The sequence below is a fragment of the Garra rufa genome, chromosome 16, assembly GCF_049309525.1.
Source record: "Garra rufa chromosome 16, GarRuf1.0, whole genome shotgun sequence".
NCBI lineage: Eukaryota > Metazoa > Chordata > Actinopteri > Cypriniformes > Cyprinidae > Garra > Garra rufa.
In genome coordinates, this window is record NC_133376.1 from 7,687,102 (window position 1) to 7,709,062 (window position 21,961).

Consider the following 21,961-nt stretch of genomic DNA (forward strand, 5'->3'; position numbering starts at 1 on the left):
AATATTACACTGGTTTTAACACCAAAAATAATGTTAATACAATAAAATAAATGTTTCTTGAGCCACAAATCAGCATATTAGTAAGATTTCTAAAGAAACATGTGACACGGAAGACTGAAGTAATGAATAAATTACATCTTAAATATACATTCAAAAAGAAAACAGCTATTTTAAATTGCAATAATATTTCACAATATTATGGTTTGTAGGCAAATACATGCAGCCTTAATAAGCATAAGAGACTTCTTTTGAAACCAATACAGAAGTCTGACCCCAAACTTCTTAATGGGTGTGTATGTGATGCCACCTTAAAATCTGTCCAAAAATGTTATTTTGTGAAATGTATTATAATTATATATTTTGTAACAGCCTTCGTGTCACTTTACAGTACCTGTTCATGCGTCCCCTTTGAAATACAGGGGCCATTTTTTGCGGTAAGGCATTAAAACATATTGTTTGGAACGAGCGGCGATGATGGCAATACGGCAGCTGATATGATACATAGCATAGTGAGCCGAGGAGACATGAATAATGATAGAGGAGAAAATAGAGGGAAGAGAGAGTGAGGGGGGAGAGAGCGTTCCTTTTTTTTTTCCCTCTGTCTCCATCTGCCTCTCTTTTTCTGCCGGCCGGAGAAGCGCCTGATGTATTTGCTGCTTGGCTGCTCTCAGAGATTGCTATCAGCCAAGACTCGTCTGTGGAGGTAAACTCAATACGCATATTTTCCCCCTCCAACCTTCATAACATTTACTTTCAAGCCCTCTGATTTGCCGTGTGAATTTTTAGCGCTCTAATAGTGTGCGATTTGAAAGTGTGACTGGCCGCTTTGGCCTTCCACAGATGCAATACAAATGTAATGCAAGATGAACCAATCAATAGAGGTGTAATGTCGAAGCCAGGACCTCGCTTTGCAGACGTGTTCTCAATAATAAGAGCGGAGCGCGAAGCCAATCACCATTTGCCTGCGATCGTACGCGCAAAATGAATGTTGATGTTTCTGGCACATCCCGAGCGTCCAGATGGTGTTTCCAGAAACATTTAAAGTCGCTCCACTGCAACACGACTTAATAATCAGTTTGACTGACGTGATATCACTGTGCGAGCTACTGATTTAAAAACTAGTTGTCAGCTATGTATAACATTTAAATTCTCACTTCATGTACCCTGTCAACACAACATTATGAGGAATGGCAGATGGTGTTTTACTGGAGGCAGCGTAAGTCTAACACTTTCCTCGGGATACTTTGCCGTCTCAAAATTGCTTCATGCAAAATGTGGTTTGTTCACATTTCAGATTATCTCAGAGCTGTGGCCAATGGTTAGCACAAATGTGACGCTCCTGGATGATATATGATGTTGTATACCAGGCGAAACGTGTCTGTTGCTAATGATTTTGCTTTAGTATTTATATTGCAGTAGATATATATGGTAGGACTGCTGTGTGATATTTACAGCTGAGAGGGATTATAAAACACAGAGGAATGTGCAAATATAGAACTAGTCAAGATAAGGATGAACTTAATGAATAAGGGGTGTTTATCAAGCACATTGTCATCAAATGTATTTATTTATTGTAGAATACAAGTAATACAAGTTACATGTAAATATGGCTCATCTAATCTGAATCTACAGTCAGAACTATCAGTTCTTACAATTTAGATTAAATATTTAGTTTTGGTAATTTAACATTTAGTGATTAATTAATAGTTGGAGTACTAAAATGATTAAAATTTAAATAAAAAAAAATATAAAAAGTTAGGTATGTATGTATGAAAAGGTAACACTTTACAATAAAGTTAAATTTTTTCATTGTTTTTTTTTAACCTAATTCAAGTCTAATTGAAAATTACTGAGCGCCTGTTTAAATATGTATATTTACAGTTATTAAAAAAATGCTTCCAGTAATTGAAAAAAGTTCAGATAAAATATTATATTAAAAAAGTAATCAAAAATTGGTATTAGAAAGTGTAATTGAAAAAAATTTTTTTTAAAAAATATATAAAATATTATATGAAATTTTATTTAAAAAAGTAATCAAAAATTTAAATAAATATATTTAAGTTAAAGTACTACAATTATTACAATTAAAATTCTAAATTTAAATTCAAAATTTAAATAAAAATCAATTAAAAGTTGAATTAACAACAACAATGAATAGTAGTAAAACAAAAAATAAAACTAGGATTAAAAAATGTATGCAAATTAAAATTGATTATTTAATAGTTATCTAATACAAAAAAAATATATTATATTATATTATATTATGGTATTAATTAGTCAATTCATGTAACTGAAATAAAGCTGTAAAAAAATATTAAAAAATTAATATTAATTCATAAATTATTAATTCATAAACTTATGTGTTAATTTATTAATTATTATTATTTTTAGTTGCCTTTTTATCCTTTTTTGTCTTTAAAATGTGGCGCAAGATGCTGAAAAACAAATTCAGATTAAACCAACATATGCAATTAACTCAAGAAAAATAAATAAATAAATAAAACTGCTTAAAATTGCTTATGGTAATTAAAAAACAGTTCAATAAAATAGTATATATAAAGTTTGATTTGTTAATTACTGTTAATTAGTGAATTAGTTGTCACTGCAATTAATTGGAATACATATATTTCAGATGAAGTACCAAAATTATTAAAGTTGAAATAAAAAATAAAAAAAGTTAAAAATTAGGCAAGAATATAAAAATGGGAAATGCACTGAAAAAAAATAAAATAAAAAAAATAAATAAATAAAAGCTAATACTGCTTAAAAGAGGGACAAAAATAAAAATAACCACACTAAAACGTAATTTGTACCTTCACCATTTTCTTTAAATAGCACAAATAGTTGGTCTCTTGCTGTTTGGGACCATACGTAAGAAATCAGGCTTGATTTACAGTATGATTCTGGTTGGCAGCCAACCTCATATGTCAAAGACAGGAGCAGTATCAAATCCTCCCAAACGTCTCTCGCTGCTGCTATGAGCCCGGTTTTCCAACGCTTTGACCTGTGAGGGGAGTGAGAGCTGTCCAAACAGACAGAAGGAGTCGGGTGAACAGCGTGCCTGTGTTTGAGAGGTCAGATCTCCAGCACAGAGGCTAACAACAGGCTCCGGCTCCAGGGAAAAACAAGACCTTTAGATAACTGTAGCCTTACACACACTCAAAACATGTGATAAGCTGTGCGAACACAGACAGAGAGATAGAAATAAAGGGTGCAAAGGTGAGAAGAAAAGAATGAGACTAAGTGGAGGAAACTGGAGGATTCTCCAAATGAAAGGTGAGGAAAATCATTTCTAGAATATGGGATTGTGATCAAAGTGAGTCTACAGCAGTAGACTAAACATCGGATATACAGCGAGTCCAACCTCGACTACAACGAAATACAAGTAACAAAGAAGCAAACTCCTCAAGTGAGCCTCCTAAATCAAACTGACAGTTATTGAGCCACGTTACTATTTTTAAAAGGCATTTTCAGAGGCATTCCAGGCCAGTAAGTTTATCAAAGGCAAGGTGGTATTAAGTTGCACAGGGAATACTCTCACAAACAGCGCAATCATTCTGCACGGCTCTCTGATGATAATTAGATACTGCCTGCTTTGTGAAGCTCAATCACTCAATTCACTTTTAGCTTTGGAGAAAGGGATTACAGTATTCACAACACATTTATTTCATAAAATGAAGGTGGGACATGTTTTCATTTATTTCTTTAAAACAGTGTTATTAACTAAACAGTGTTATTAACTGAAACTAAAATTAATAGGGGTATTACTATATGGGTTAAAGACATTAAGATGTCCACATCAAAAAATAAATAAATAAATAAATAAATAAATAAATAAATAAATAAATAAATAAATAAATAAATAAATAAATAAATAAATAAATAAATTACAAAAGTGATTTTATGTCCATAGAAATCAAATTTAAGAAATAAAAAATGAAGAAAGATATTTTTTTTTTTTTTATTATTTCAGAGAATGTTATTTTTATTATGTGTTTTATATTTGGCTATGTGTTATAAAAATGATGCAAGATGCTGAAAAACTAATTTAGATCAACCGACCAATTTAAATAATTCAATATACAGTAGTTTATTAAATTGAATTAATGAATGGATGGATGAATGAATAAATAAATAAATAAATAAATAAATAAATAAATAAATAAATAAATAAATAAATAAGCATAATCAAAAATGTTACCATTGTAGCTAATTAGAACAAATAAATTTAAGCTGAAGTACTGAAATTATTACAACTAAAGTTTAAATATATATATAAAAAATCAGGTAGAAACACATTAAAAAGTAAATATAGAAATACATTATGAAGAAATACAAAAATTAAAAACAGCAATAAAAAAAGGCTAATTGAAATAATGCTGAAATGTATTTATTTATATGATAAAAAGGTAAAATTTTACAATAAAGTTTGATTTGTTAATTACTGTTAATTACCAACAAAAATACTAAAACAACAATTAAAACTGGTATTAAAAAGGCTAATTGAAATAAAGCTGAAATATAAAAATAAAATAAAATAAAATAACATTTTAACATGATTTTAACATATGAATGCTAACATGACTTAACATTGAAAATTACTTCTAAAACATTTTTAAGTCTTAGTTAATTTTAATTTCAACATTTAATAATACATTATTAAGTCAAAAGCTGTCATAAACATACTGTACTTTTATTAACTAACATTAACAGAGATTAATAAATATTGTAACAAATGTGTTGCGTATTGTTAGTTGATGCTGGTTTATATATTTACTAACTTTAACTAATGGGAGCTTTTTTTAAAGTGTTACCGATAAAAAGCTTAAATTAAAAAAAAAAATAATAATAAAAAAATAAATCTAATGTCCCATTTTCATTTGCCATGATGTCAAAGTTCAAATAAAAATAAACGAAAGTTATAAAAACAAACAAACAAACAAATAGATACTATTACGACCACTTAAACTAAAATGGAAAAAAAAAAAATATATATATATATATATATATATATATATATATATATATATATATATATATATATATATATAATAATATAATTAAATAAAAAGACAGATGGATGGATAATATCTATAAATAAAATCTAATTTGAAATATTGGCATACTGCAATACATATATAGTATTGAAAAAACACTGTTTTGAAATCAAGGCCAGTAAGACTAGAATCAAGTATTTCTAAATAAACTGGGTAGATTTTGATTTCATCTTGTTTCAAAAAATGTTTTTACACTCAGCATCAGTTTAAGAGAGAGTAAGAGCCAATCAGAGAGCAGTATGCATGTATCATGCCGTAAGTGTCATGTTAAAGCAGCCTTTGTTTTTTATACCACTTGTGGAGTGTCGCTTACTACTTTTGATGACAAAACAATTGCAAGGTGTGACTGTCAGCAAGCGTCTCCATCGGGAAAGACTCCTAGAGTGAGATGTGGCCCGAGAAAATAATTATACACACAGAATGACCAGTAATTTTCACAGTCTGTCTGGCTTTTTAGCTCAGGTTTAAAGCACAGAGTGCCTGCTTCAGGATTAGCTCTTGCTTTCAGGCCTTCCCGGCTCCAGGGAGCAGCAGTCTCACAGCCGTCATGCAGGCAGTTTGCTGCGCTATGGAGCCCAGGGCTGAACTGTAGGGGATGTTTTAATGGGCACATTTCATTGTTAGGACTGTGGCTGCTAAAACTGGGGCAAACATACAGGAACATCACAGGCCCTGGCAGACGTCTCACAAATGTCTTAGTTGCATGATAATTAAAGCACAACAGGCTGCTCAGGCTGCTCTAGTACTATTCAAGCAATGAATTGTGCACAAGAGTTTAGGAAATTAATAATATAAACACACTATCGTTAAAAAGTTTGGGGATGGTAATTGTTGTTAAATAGACTTTTATGCTGGCTAAAACTAATTAATATTGTTAAAAAATATTAAAATACTTACATTATTATTAACAATAGACTAAATGTTTTATATATGAAAATATATTTTAAAATGTGATCTATTCCTGTGATGGCAAAGCTAAATTTTCAGCATTATTATTATTATTTTTATACATTTTTTATTATTTATTTAATTTTTGTATTTTCAGAAATTTTTGTATAAATTATCATAATTTATCATAAATTATACAATAAACATTTCTTGTTACAATCAAACAGTTGTTGTTATTTTTTTACATGTGACAATTTTTAGAATTATAATATATATAAACACATAAAGGATACATTAAAGGATAAATCTTTTAAATGATTTTTTTTTTTAAGGATAAATATTTTTTAATGTTATACATATATTTACTGTTACTTTTGGTCAATTTATTACATTCTTGCAGAATAAAAGTATTTAAGGAATTTTACAGTTAAATGGTACTAAAAAAAGTATATATATTACGATTATAATCTGTAGATTTTAAAATTAAATTAAATTAAATAAATCATGTGATTTTAAAATCTGATTTCATAAAGCGACACACACTGAATAAAAATGAAATGAAATGAAATAAAATAAAGACATTTTATAATAAATAAAAAAAATAATTTATATAATCTGTAAATTTTAAAATAAAATAAAATAAATAATGTGATTTTACAATGTGATTTCATAAAGAGACAGCTGTAAAATATGGACACAATAATACACTGAATAATAATAAATAAATAAATAAATAAATAAAAATTATTAAAGATCAATCATTACTTACAACTTAATGTTTAATACATTACTTACAAAATTCTATTTCAATTAAAAATTATATTACTTGACAAAAAATAAAAATAAATAAATAATGATATTTTGAAATTTGATTTCATAAAGCAAAAGTTAAGTAAAATATGTAAATTATGGACATAAAAATACACTAATTAAAACCCAAAAATAAAATATGAATTATTACTTATAACTTAATGTTTAATACAATACTTGGAAAATTGTATTTTAATCAAAAATCATATAACTTGACAAAACAAACAAACAAACAAACAAACAAACAAATCAATAATGTTATTCAAAAATGTGATTTCATAAAGTGAAAGTTGTAACATATGGACATAAAAGATACACTGAAAAAATCAAATCAAACGAAACAAAACAAAACAAAACAAAACAAAATAAAATAAAATAAAATAAAACAAAATTAAATTAAAACAAAAGAAAACAAAATAAAAACAATATCAATTATTACTTAATGTTTAATATATTACTAAAATATTTTTATATATTAATAAAATTGTATTTTAAATTATATTACTTGACAAAACAAACAAACAAAAAGAGCTCATTACTTTTTTTTGACAGAACAGTTAAAAAAAGTACATAATTAAAGCTATTGAATAATAAATGTACCTATTTATTTACATCTTTGTTACAACTGTTTAAAAACAACAGATACAAAAGTATAAAAGCAATAAATACAAGCTGCTTCCACTTCCACTACAACACACACAGTCACAATTTAAAACTTCCTGAACAAATCCACTCAGTGCTCTTAACCACTATTACAGTAACCATGCTAAACCACCACCCACAATCCTGCAGCTGGGACCAACCTCTGCCCCTCACTCCGAGCCTGGAGCCTTTGGCTCTCAACCCCACACCCACTACAGCGCCGCACAAACGCTTCCAGCTCCTCCAGTCCCAGATTCCCACTGCGGGAACACGGCTGTAGGCCATGCTTTCTCTCTGTCTCCTTAATGAGGCCCCATTTGCACCTCCTGCTCCCAATCCCAAGCCATCAGGACCACCACTACAGATAAAATGCTGATGGAAATAAATGCAGGAGCGCCGCAATGCTATGGAAGCACGTCCTTGAGTAAAGCTAGTGGACGGATGGTGATCCCGGGAGAAGATGGGAATCAAAATAATTAGGAGATCTACATTACAAACAGCACTGGGCTTTTGGAAGCCAACAAATATACACGCATGTCTTCAAAAAGTTTAATAAACATACCTGTCAAAAGTGAATCGTCATAAATTCATCATATAAATCTAAAAAAGTCATGTGGAAAGTTATATTCTGTACTGAATGATGTAAGGTGTTATGTCATCCACATCAGCATTTTATGCAAGCGATTACTTCCTGAGCTCCGTCTCTACAAATAACCTGCTGTTTACCCAACAGCCACACCAGCAGCAGCACAGAATAAGAAATGAATTGGACTTGATTAGTCACTTACTTGAGAGGAGCGCTCCTGGGCTTGGGCTTCTCGGCGGCCTGTGAATAAGACAACAGCCCATCAGATTAAAGGATGATACCGTGCAGAGAAAGAAAGAGAGAGCAGAAAAACATTCAAAACACAGCAAAATAGGCAGATCACAATGTTTGTGTTTGCCGATTTCTCGGTTTCCCCCTTATGGACTCACTTGCTCTATGTTTATGTGAGAGTGGGATACTTAGAGAGAACCGTTAAGCATGACCAGAAACAGTAGATCAGTGTTGCTTGAGGAAATTTATATTGATTTTCTGGGATGGAGATTCTATTCAGGCACAGCGTTTGTAAATTCCCATGATTTCTCAAGTTCTCACCAGTGTTCATAACTCATGTTGCTCATAAGTATCTGTAGTGTTTACTGGGGCTTTCTAAGCAGTAGTAACGCAAATACAGTCAATTAACTATTATTACCCCTGACAACTCATTTATAAAATGACATACAATGATAGATTTCATTAAAACATGAAGATACAAATTTTAAAAAGGTTGATTTAGTACCAATTAGGATTGTAATGGATGTTCAAATTTTTCTGTTTGTTACTTTACTGTTACTACAAATATATATTACTGTATTGTAGTGTTGGTATTTAGTACCAGTATTATTTCAGAGATATACTGTGGTAGTTTAATATATAAATACCATGGTATGGACAAATTTAAAATAGATGAAAACAAAACAACATTTTATTCCTCAAATTACATTGTACTTGTTTGTAACACAACTAACCAAACAAGCAAACAAAATTTGATTTTGTATTTGTTTGTCTATAGTTTGTCTATAGTAAAAACCCAAACAAAACAAAACAAAACAAAACAAAACAAAACACACAGTCCAGTAATTGTTTTTTAATATTTTAATATTAATATTTTATAGTTTTAGTTTTAATATTTTATAGTTTATAAATAATGCTAAAATCACTGCTGAGAAAAAGGCTCCAAAATAAAATAAAGTAAAATAAAATAAAATAATTTGAAATTGAAATCTTTGGTAACATTATATATATCTTTACTTTGATCAATTTAATACATGCTTGTAGAAAAAAAAAAATCTTTAAGAAAATGTACTCTTGAACAGTATAATACTAATATCACTGCTGAGAAAAAAGTGACAAAATAATAAAATAAAATTATATATATATAAAAAAAAAAAAAAAAAAAAAAAAAACTATTTGATTTATTTATTTTTAATAAAAATCTATAGTATTTGTTTGTCCATAGTATTTTCATGGTACATACATAAATAAAAATAAAAATAAATAAATAAATAAAAATAAATAAAACAAAACACTTTAAATAAAAAAGTCCAGCAATTGTTTGTCCATAGTATGTATGTGGTAAATAAATAAGTAAATAAATTGCAAAAAGGTCCACAGTATTTGTCAACAGTATTGCATGCTACATGCAAACAAACAAACAAACAAACAAACAAACAAACAAACAAACAAAAACAACAACAAAAAACACTGTATTTGTTTGTTCATAGTACTTCCATGGTACATATATAAAAAACAAAACAAAACACATTCAGCAATTGTCCAGCAATTGTTTATCCATATTATGTGGTAAATAAATACGTTTCTAAAGGTCCACAGTATTTCATGCCACACGCAAAACAAGAAACAAAACACCCAGTAATTGTTTGTCCATTTTTTTGGTGCTAAATAAACAAATAAACAAACAAACCAAAAACAACAACAAAAACAAACAAACAATCAAACCATTCTGTTTCTAAAAAAATCCATAGTAGTTGTTTGTCCATAGTATTCCCATGGTACATATACAAACAAAACAAAACAAAGCAAACAAAACATATTTAATTAAAAAAAGTTGTTTGTCCATAGTATTTACATGGTATTAACTGAATAAATAAATAGTTAATTTAAAAAAGGTGCTCAGTCTTTGTCAACAGTATTTTTAATGCTACATGCAAAACAAACATGAAAAAACAACAACAGTATTTAAAAAAATATATAATTATATAATAAAAAATATATAATTATAATATAATATTGAAATATATATAATTGTGTATTTCTAGTATTTGTTAGAGAATTCTGTCATTTAAACCTGTTGAGCACGAAACAACACAACGGTTAATGAATTAATGCTCAGCAGATTTCTGCTAAAACAGTCAACAAAATTAATGAATTACAGTAATGAATTACAATTTCATGTGATGTGGAAAAATTATGTCACGTCAAAGGCCTGTCAAAGTAATCCTGTATTAACACTAAGTGCCCTAGCCTAATAAAAAAAAACAAAAACAAAACAATCTCTTCACTCAATGAGATTCATTTCCTGAGCTAATCTGCACATTCCTCTATGACAGCGCGCTGTTTATTAGCTATGAGCTGTACGTTTGTCACAGCGACTCCTTGGGCTCTAGTAAATGCATCACAGAGTGCTTTACTGGCACATAAGCGCTACTTTCAGAATCAAATCTCTCAAGGTAAATAGGGATATATTGAGATATCCAGCTCCAGAGATGAACACAGCGCTACCTGGGCAGCCACAGAGCCAGAGACGCAGGTTTTGGGCTTAATGCTGCGGCCATTGATCTGTGTACAGTCCATTTATCATTCAGGGAGGGAGCCAGTGATCTTCACAGTGTATTAGATGAAACAACTCAGATCATCTGTCACAGGCCCTCTTATTGCTGTTTCCCTCTCAGTGGGGAATTTGGGCTCATTCCAGGCTGCTCGCAGATGGATGTTGCTAGGCAACATGGTTGGGGGCCGTTGCTGCCGACGGTGGCATGCGTAGGTAAACCCACACGCGGACAGGGACACGCAAACGCTCGCATACACACCAGAACACGTGCTTGTGAACTCTTACGAATGTCAGGTCGCCTCCATCACGAGTGGAAAGAGTATTTGGACACATGCTTTAATGGTTATGTATGTGAGAAACAGAGGAAGGAGGGTTTTTTTAAAGGGGCGGGAGAAAGCGGGCATCACTATTGTGATTCGGATCACATTAGCTTTTCCAAAAAGCCTCTGTGACGGAGTGGTTTAGCACAGCGCCTGTTGAAATCAACACAGGGCCAAAACCATTTCAAACATGATCAACGTGTGCTAGTCAGACCTTAAATATGCAATTCACAACAGAAAAGAGGATAAAATCAATTTTATGGAAAAACAAAAATGTCTTAATTATCTACAGCATTGAAAAATCTTTAAGCGTTCAGCTGTATGTTATGCAGAACTATGTTACAAATCTTAACATATAACCATTTAAATGAATAGTCTGCCTGAAAATGAATATTTTGTCATTACTCTGCTGAAAAAAACAGCTAAAACCAGCCTAGGCTGAGAGTAGCCAAATCCCCTCTAAAACCAGCCTGCTGACCAGCTATAACCAGACAACCAGCCTAGACTGGTTTTAAGTGTTTTTTTTTTTGTTTTGTTTTTTCCAGCAGGGTACTCTTTGGCAACCAAACGGTTTTGAGTCCCATTGACTTTCATTGTTCTTTTTTGGAAATTAATGGGACTCGCAGGCCTTGATTTGATTTTTTATTTTAATTTAGGTGAAAAACAGGCCAGTTTTAAGGTCAACCCTGTTAAAAAAAAACAGCCTAGGCTGGTTGGCTGGTTTTAGCTGGTTATAGCTGGTCAGCAGGCTGGTTTTAGAGGGGTTTTGGCCACTTTCTCAGCCTGGCCAGGCTGGTCTTAGCTGGTCAGGCAGGGAGACCACCAGCTAAAAGCAACCCGACCAGGCTGGGAGACCAGCTAAAACCAGCTACTTCCAGCTTAAACCAGCTAAGACCAGCCAACCAGCCTAGGCTTTTTAGCAGGGTACTCTTTGGTAACCAAAAGGTTTTGAGTCCCATTAACTTTCATAGTTTTTTTGGAAATGAATGGGACTCGCAGGCCTTGATTAGATTTTTTATTTTAATTTAGGTGAAAAACAGGCCAGTTTTAAGGTCAAACCAGCCTAGGCTGGTTGGCTGGTTTTAACTGGTCGTAGCTGGATCAGCAGGCTGGTTTTAGAGGGGTTTTGGCCACCTTCTCAGCCTGGCCAGGCTGGGAGACCAGCTAAAACCAGCTACTTCCAGCTTAAACCAGCTAAGACCAGCCAACCAGCCTAGGCCGGTTTTAACTGTTTTATTTCAGCAGAGAAATGTGACCCTGGACCACAAAAACAGTCCTAAGTAGCATGAGTGTATTTGTAGCAATAGCCAACAAAACATTGTATGGGTCTAAATTGAAATACTGTTGACTTTTCTTTTATGCCAAAAATCATTAGGATATTAAGATCAGGTTCCATGAAGACATTTTGTAAATTTCCTACCGTAAATATATATATAAAAACATAATTTTTGATTAGAAACATGCATTGCTAAGAACTTCATTTGGACAACTTTAAAGGCGATTTTCTGAATATTTAGATTTTTTTGATAGATTTTCAAGTAGTATCTCGGACAAAATAGTGACCTATCCTAACAAACCATACATCAATGGAAAGCTTATTTATTCAGCTTTTCAAAATATTGACCCTTATGACTGGTTTTGTGGTCCTTGGTCACAAATGTTATTTTATTGTAATTAAGAATTGTGTTATATGTATAGCATGTGCAGTAGTAATATTTTGTGGTGTGGTATTTATTTTGTTTTATGTGATTAGAAGCATTGCTGCAGGGCTCGGTTCATTTGTGAGATAATCCGTTTTATTATCCAGGATTTTACACATTTAATGAAAAGTATTCAGTGATCCATAACAAATTATGTCTTTTTGTATAACCATTGAGAAAAGACGTTAGTGTATTAAAAAGTAAACTGAGACATGATAACCTTTGCTGTATTATATTCAAGTATTCAAGGACATTGAGTGAGCATGTATTATTACTGAGTTGTTCAAAAGCTGTGACCTTAATCTAATTCTAATACATGACATTTGTATGAAATATAACTGTGGATATAGAAGATACAGTTGAGGTCAAAAGTTTACATCCTCCTTTGAGAATTTGCCAAATGTTAATTATTTTACAAAAATAAGAGGGATCATACAAAATGCATGTTATTGTTTATTTAGTACTGACCTGAATAAGATATTTCACATAAAAGACGTTTACATATAATCCACAAAAGAAAATAATTAATACAATTTATAAATATGACCTTTTTCAAAAGTTTACATTCCCATGATTCTTAACACTGTTGTTAACTGAATAATCAGCGTTTTTTCATTTTTTTTTATTATTATTATTATTTAGTGATAGTTGTCCATTAGTCCCATATGCAACTATTACAGAAGGTTCAAGTGCTCACTGATGCTCCAGAAAGAAAAGCCATGCAAACTTTTTGGATTTGAAGATCAGGGTAAATTTAACTTTTTTTTTCTTCCTTTTCTTTTGTCTTTTTATAAATTCAACTATTATTTTCTCTGGTGGACTATATGTAAACATCTTTTATATGAAATATCTTATTCAGGTCAGTACTAAATAAACAATAACATGCACTTTGTATGATCCCTCTTATTTTGGTAAAATAATTAACATTTTGCTAATTCTGAAAGGGGGGTGTAAACTTTTGACCTCAACTCTACTCTCAAAGCAAAACTTAATAAAAACTGTCATTTGTAAATTGTCTAATTTTATTAATAAAGTCTATGGTCAACTGCTGTACATTTGCCACACTAAACATGCTGAGCTTAATTTGTATTTAATCCGAAATATGCCTTTTGTGGTGTAGTAAATATGGTAAATATGGTAAAATGCCCTAAAACCATTGCCAATTTAGTAATATAATGGATATAGGAGGTGCATTTTAAGGATAATGTTGTAGTCCTATTTTTATTTTTTTATTTTTTTTACTTTACTTTATATTTAGGCCATTGAGGCCAATAATGGCAATACATAAGGGGAAATTAGGACATGGGTTTATGTGGCCACTGTGAGACAGAGGCAACACTATATGCCGCTATAACTAAACTCTCTCTTTCTCTCTTTCTGTCACACACACACACACACACACACACACACACACACACACACACACACACACACACACACACACACACACATACACACACACACACACACACACACACACACACACACACACACACACACACACACACACACACACACACACACACACACACACACACACACACACACACACACACACACACACACACACACACACACACACACACACACACACACACACACATACATACATACACGTAAATGTGTGTATGTGCTGAACAAATTCCTCTAAGGAAACTGCATGTCTATATGTACATACAGTATACAGATATATCACAAAATATGTGAGAATATATCACATTCAGGAAAGCATAACAGACTTCTCTTCAATTAATTATGAAACATTAGACCCTAGAGGTCATGTTGCTTGAGTTTCTGATTCTCAGTCCAGGCATATGTGAGAAATACATGTTTCTAATGACCTGTATAAGGGTGAGGTGTCATTTTTTGCAATGGCTCCATTGATATGTATGTGAATATACAGACACGGCTGCATGTATATCACTACAGGAGCACACAATGTCTTCCACTTGACACACACACACACACACACACACACACACGCACAAAATTTGAATCAAAAATTTGAATCAAGCTCAAACAATATTCTGTCCTAAAATTCAACCATATTTTAGATGTCCAAAGCTGCATCAGTCTGACTGCATGAGTTACCTGTTCATTGTCTTCTTCATCACTGCTTATTTTCAAGTCATCCTCAAGCATTCTGCAAAAAATAAACACAACCAAGTTTTAATGACACCACAATCAAGTATGGAGTTAATTTATTTGTTTCATTAAAACATTAAATAGATAGATAGATAGATAGATAGATAGATAGATAGATAGATAGATAGATAGATAGATAGATAGATAGATAGATAGATAGATAGATAGATAGATAGATAGATAGATAGATAGATAGATAGATAGATAAAACACAATGTTACGCGCAAGCAATGACATCATCCAGAGAGGTCTGTATCGACACTGTTTCAAGGCCTGATTGCCAGCAGAACACACCACAGCCATGAAATAAAGACAAACAGACGAGTGTTCCCCTAAAACTAAAACAATAAAAGCCCTTTATAAGAACAAAATGTGTTTATGGTTTAGTTTTCTATGACCTAAGCTGTCGTGCAGGACTGTAGATTGAGAAGGACTTTGAACAAAACTACCAGTCATTACCCTCGTAATATCTAACAGATGCTGAGAAAGACCTACGTAGGAAACCAGGTGCTGAAAGTGCACTGCTTTTTAGATTACCGTTTCTGCTAACAGATTATATGAAGGTAGAGCTCATGTTCATGTCTTTAGATCACAAAGTGTGCAACATTATCTATTCCGTACATATAAAGCATAGTAAACCAATCAGTACAGCAGAGAATAAACACGAACAAAGACTAACAAAGAAAAGCATGACAAATAAAGAGAAAAAGACTTTTTCCATGAAGCAGACTGACTGATTGTGGGAAGCTGTAGAGGCTTCACATCGCACTGTTTGCCACATCTGTTTCACTCAACACATGACGAGTGACGTCTCATTAGAAGAAGCTATTGACAAGCAATTTGCCTTACTGACACAAACATTCAAAACACATACAGTTGCATGCGAAAGTTTGGGAACCTCTTGCAGAATCTGTGAAAATCTGAATAATTTTAACAAAATGTTTTGCATATAGTCCACAACACAAAACAGTATTTGAAATTATTAAATTAACCCCTTCAAAAGTTTGGAAACCCTTGGTTCTTAATACAGTTTGTGTTTGTTGTTCATGAGTCCCTTGTTTGAACTGAGCGCTTTTCTTCTGAAAAATCTTCCAGGTCTTGCCGATTCTTCAGTTTTCCAGCATATTTTGCATATTTAAACCATTTCCAGCAGTGACTATATGATTTTGAGATCCATCTTTTCACACTGAGGACAACTGAGGGACTCATATCTAACTATTACAGAAGGTTCAAATGCTCACTGATGCTCCAGAAGAAAAACAAAAACAAAACATGCAGCCGAGGGGGTGAAAACTTGTGCCATTTGAAGACCAAGGTAAATTGTACTTAATTTATCTTCTGGGAAACATGCAAGTATTTCCAGTTGCTTCTGAAGGCCAGTACTAAATGGAAACAATATATATATATATTTCAACAAAATAAGAAAAAAATGGACAGAAGAAGAAAAAAACATGCAGCTGAAAAGGGTGAAAACTTTTGGCATTTGAAGATCAAGGTAAATTGTACTTAATTTGTCTTCTGGGAAACATGCAAGTATTTTCTGTTGCTTCTGAAGACCAGTACTAAATGGGAAAAAAAAAAAAAATGTTATATATATATATATATATATATATATATATATATATATATATTTCAACAAAATAAGAAAAAATTGGACATCTTCATCCTGCTCTTGATGCATCGTGTTTCCTTCTGGAGCATCAGTGAATGTTTGAATCTTTTATTAATAGTTGTGTTTGAGTCCCTCAACTGTCACTCAGTGTGAAAAGATGAATCTAATAGTGAGAATTTGTCTCCAAACTAAAGTCTTACTGACATTTCTGTCATCATTTACCCTCATGTTGTTCCAAACTTGTAATATATATATTTTCTCTGTTGACCATAAGATATTTTGAAGAAAGTTGGCTACCGTCAACTGTTTGGTAACCAGCATCCTTTAAAATATATCTTCTTTTGTGTTCAACAACAGAAAGAAACTCATACAGGTTTGGAATGAAATTTTATTTTTGGCCGAACTGTCCTTTAATAAGGGAGGTGTATGACTTCATTCTGGTAACTCTAGAAATATTAGAACACCGCATGGGAAAAAGCTTGTAGGTTTTTGCAAGAAGGTAGAAACCCAGTCATACAGTGAACTCAGAACGTTCCAGTAAACTTCAATCAATGTTTAGGCATGGTGGTTTTTGGTTAACACCAAAGACATTTGACTTCACCCTGGTGTAATTCTAGTAATACAGAAGCATTCCATGAGGAAAATAAAGATTTGCTTTCTTTCTATGCAAAATAAGGGAGGTGGAAACTCCAGAACCTTTCATTAAGCTTCAGTGATGTTTAGATCTGTCAAGTCATCTTTCATCACTACTGTATAAGTCTAGGCAAGACGACTCTCAGATTGTTGACTCATATGGGACGTCCGTGCTCTGACATGTTCTCAGACAATGTGTGTTGACAGCATCATCATATTGGAGACAAAAGATAACCCATTATGCAATATTACCACTTCTATAGCCTTGTCATTACTTTTCCCATCCACTGGTCCAGGATTTATTTGTATATACATATATATATGGCAGGTGATTTATTGGTGTAAAAGGATTTAGGGAATACAATAAACATATATTATGGCATTAGCCTCAGTTCAGGTAGAGTTCACTTGAGGAAAAACCTCCAAAACTCAAGTTCCACTGTACCACTGTACAGTATAAGATCAGGTTATCTTCATGATCAGGTTATTGATTCATACGGCTTTGCCTACATTGATTTTGCTGCCACAGTACATACTGTATAAGAACAACAACGTAGGTGGCTCTGTCGTAGAATCTAGTTTCAATATTTACAACAAAGTGCTCTCACTCAAATGCCTTTCATTGCTTCAAACACATCAGAGAGCTCGAGAATCATTCGAAATGAACAGCGGGTTATTAAAGTAAAACCAAGGCCAAGAAAAACAATATCCAGAGACAACCTTTAAACTTTCTAACTGTTAGCACATGAAAAGAGAAACACAAGCTGGTGTGCTTTTCCTCAGTGTCACCACTCATTACTGTACAGCTTCAATGGGTTTGAAGGACCCAAAATGCCATGAGCCAAATTTGTTCCAGAATTCTGCCGCACATTTTAGCCAAGTACATAATTCTCCATGTTTCTGATGTTTTCCCCCACATAAACAATCTGTTCGCATATGCATATTTCCACCGTCTGTTACTAAGAAACCATTGGAGCTAAAAGTTCATCAAAAAAGTTTCTACTCAGAGTTTAAAAATGATAAATGGTTCTCTAAAAGACAGTACCCTATTTAAAAGAAGGCAACTGTATCCAAAAGCACTGGACTGAAAAGAAACCTCTTAAGGTGTAATTTCAGATCAAGGTCAGATTGGTGTGTCTTTGTCACCGATGTTCGGGCAGAGCAGACAGATGTTTTGGAGGGCAGAGCGGACGTTCCATAGAGAGCGGGTTGTGTAGTTTGCAGTAGCTGGCTTGTGCCACATCACTGCTGGGCTGTGCACTCGGGTCTCATGGGTCGGCTCTGGGCTGTACGCCAGCTATGCTCCCCTAATTGTGAGAGAGGAACACTCGCTGGTCATTACTAAAATTTGGCGTGTTGCGCAGAGGGATCCTGCAAATTATGAGGCACCTGCTACTTGTCTCCATAGCTGCCTGCCAGCTACCTGATAGGCAAATAGATGACTAATGTGAAATTCCAGGGAGATTCCAGTGCATTGACAGAAATGCCAATTATGTAGCGATGTTCAATTCAATTCCAACTTTGTGTTAAGCATGTTGAACAATCATTTAAAAAGCTTAAGGTCTAGATACCAGTGAGTAACAACAAGGTGACAGTGGCAATCTCCCTGAGAATAAAAATGCGCCACAATTAAATCTCTTGTGCCTTTACTGTTATTGCAGACTGAGCTCAAGAACTTTCAAGAATGTCTTGGGCTTTAAGTCCAGTAGAACAGAAGTATTTCTGAGAAATCTGGCCTTGGCCATTCTACAATAATTACAAGAGATGTAGGGGTCTTGTGGTCTTCACATTCATTGCAAAGACTGAGGTTATGGGGGTCATTGTCTTGCCGAAAGGACATGGAATGACCACACTTTCATTATCTTGATCAGTGGTGGTTAGTCCAACTCCTTTGAGAGACACTGCCCTGCAGAGTTTAGCTTCAATCCCTAATTAAACACACCTGAACCTGCTAATTAAGATATTCAGGATTACTAAGAATTTTTCCTAAGAAGGCAAATTTTGCAGGACATTGGCTCTCTAGGAGCAGGACTGGACACACTTGATATTGATGGATGAGGATGCTTCTGAAATGGACAGTAATGACCATGCTGGTTGTGCTCTATGAGCTGTTCAACAATCCACACATTATGATTTTGCTTCTTTCCTGGTTTAATATGGATTAAACCAGTATGGGTGAAATAGACTCTGCCCACCAAACAAACTTCCACTCTTCCACTTCTTCAAAGCTAACCAATTAGGTTTGTTTTACATAATCTTTTCCAAATGGCCAGTTAAAGGCATAGTTCACACAAAAATTAAATTTCTGTCATTATTATGTAATTTAAAAAAGTCTGTAAGACCATTGTTTCATCTTCGGAACTCAAATTAAGATATTTTTGATGAAATCCAAGAGCTTTCTGACCCTGTATAGAGAGCAACGCAACTGACACGTTCAAGACCCAGAAAGGTAGTAATAACATTATTAAAATAGTCCATGTAACATCAGTGGTTCAACCTTAATTTTATGAAGCTATGGGAATACTTTTCATGCATGAAAAAAACTAAAATAATGCCTTTATGGAACAATTTCATCTATTCCATGTCAATCTTCGACATGCATTCATGAGAGTGTCACGATGCATGAGTATGGTGATGCAGGAGCCGGCATTCTGATGAAGAACCTGCACCTTGATACAAGCAGAAGACGCACACTGTACTTAAAACAGTCTGCATAAACATGTCTGAAGATTTTGACAGAGAGGATGACTTGCAAACACTTTTTTGCCCAGCTATTTGAACCAGAATATACAGATGATGAACTAAAAGAGATGGACATTCTACATCAGAACAGTGGCTCCTTCGTCAGCAGTACCACACAAATGCATTGTAGTACTCTTGTGAATGTGCGGCGGAGACTGACACGTTAAATAAGAATTCTCATAGCTTCTAGGGCTGTTCTCGACTAAATATTCATTTAGTCATTCATTTTAAGCATTAGTCGACTATTAGTCGCATGTTTAGTAATAAACTATATAAATCATAATAATGAGCATTTAATTGCCTACATAGATTTTGAAGTTCCGTGCTCAAGTTCATAGAGACCAAGATGGCAGAAAGAGATACACATACTGTTTGCATTCATTATTTTACAAAAGCACAATGTTTTGTTGTTATTCTGAGTGCACACAAATAAACATAAGAGTCTTTACAGAATTGAAAGATGTATTACTCTTACCTGTCTGACCAAAAATGACGGAGTATTTTAAGAGCAAGTGACTGCACCGGCACCTCCATCTGTCATGCAGTGAATGCGCTACTGTTTAGCTTCCACACTCCGAACAAACACTTGAAAAATGCACATTTTTCTACATTAACATTAGATTGCTCTGCCATGTAAAGTTGCTACTACTTACATATTTCAGATGATACGCCATATTTGAGGTTGATGAATGATAGGTAAGCATTTGGATGTCCTGCCCAATGTACTGTACTATTACCACATAGACCAGCCGTTAACAATCTGCGTGACTGCACCATTTCCTGTTGATTTTTTTTTCTGAAACTAAGCAACGAATACAGTTTTGGTCGACCAAGCCTCTTCATGTCGACTAACAATTAGTTTATTATTAGGGGGCATCCCTAGAAGCTTCATAACATTACAGTTGAACCTCTGATATCACATGGATTTTAACAATGTCCTTACTACCTTTCTGGGCCTTGAACGTGTCAGTTGCGTTGCTGTCTGTATGGTCAGAAAGCTCTTGGATATAATCAAAAACACCTTAATTTGTTCCGGAGATGAACAAAGGTCTTAGGGATTTGGAATGACATGAAGGTGAGTAATTAATTATATAATTAAAAATTGTTTGGAAGAACTATCCCTTTAAGGTCATTTTGGGATTGCCTCAAACTAACAGACTTTCACGCTTCAGACTACAATTCCATTCAGTAGGAGTATAACAAATCTTCAGCCAATGTCAATGTGACATAACTGATACATATACATGTGCGCTCAAGAATATCTAGCCTACATTCACAAAGGAAAGTATAGAAGATTGTTTGAAGGGTCACTGGAAGGAAACTTTTGCAAATCCAGCAGCAAGGTCTTCCTCAAAAGCGCTTATTTTAGCAGCATGGAAACTTTCTTGCAACTTCAGAAAACAGTCCATGTGTATGCCATCCAAAGTCAGACAGAAGTGTACCTACACCTTTGACTGGTGTGGTAACAAATCTGTGCCCTGACCTTCTTCTTGATACCGTGACATCATTCATCAGGACTGCTTGTCACTTAAAGACAGTGTACTGATCCAGTTCTCCTGATCCAAGCTTTGCCATTTCACAGAGTCACACACCTCTATAATAATCCCTCACTCCCCCACACCCTCCTCCCTCCCCATAACTACTATTATTAGACATGTCTCTGGTTATTTCTTTACAGCGACCACCGTAGGTGCCAAATTGCCATTTAAGAGTGTCCCTCTGGGTTCTCTCTTCTTGTTGTTATTTGATGGTGACAGGCTCCTTTGTTAAGGAGAGCTTTCCCTTAGCCCACTTAGCTTAGCGCTTTGACAGCTCCACAATAGAAGCCTTTTCTCCAGCGAGCTGCCAGGCGACCAGATGCGGGGGGAGGAGGGGAAGCACTCTCGAGAGGCATCGTGTGCGCGGGTAACGACAGGGTGGGCGACTGTCACCCTCGTATTTCGTGTCAACATTGACGTGCTGGAATTAATATTTCGAGGTGAAGGGGAGCGGGGTTCTGATCTAGCAGAGCTATGAGTATATATGTATGAATATTGCT

General features: G+C 33.6%; 1 protein-coding gene across 1 annotated transcript in view; it reads right to left on the bottom strand.

Moving 5' to 3' along the window:
* Nucleotides 1-21,961, bottom strand: part of aff2 (AF4/FMR2 family, member 2) — a 163,634-nt gene that overhangs the window by 76,903 nt on the left and 64,770 nt on the right. Inside the window, exons 5-7 of the mRNA XM_073820142.1 lie at nucleotides 14,883-14,934; nucleotides 8,186-8,223; nucleotides 7,559-7,723 (exon numbers count right to left, since the gene is read on the bottom strand). Of these exons, the coding sequence (XP_073676243.1) occupies nucleotides 7,559-7,723; nucleotides 8,186-8,223; nucleotides 14,883-14,934 (255 nt within the window). The remainder of the gene's footprint in view (nucleotides 1-7,558; nucleotides 7,724-8,185; nucleotides 8,224-14,882; nucleotides 14,935-21,961) is intronic.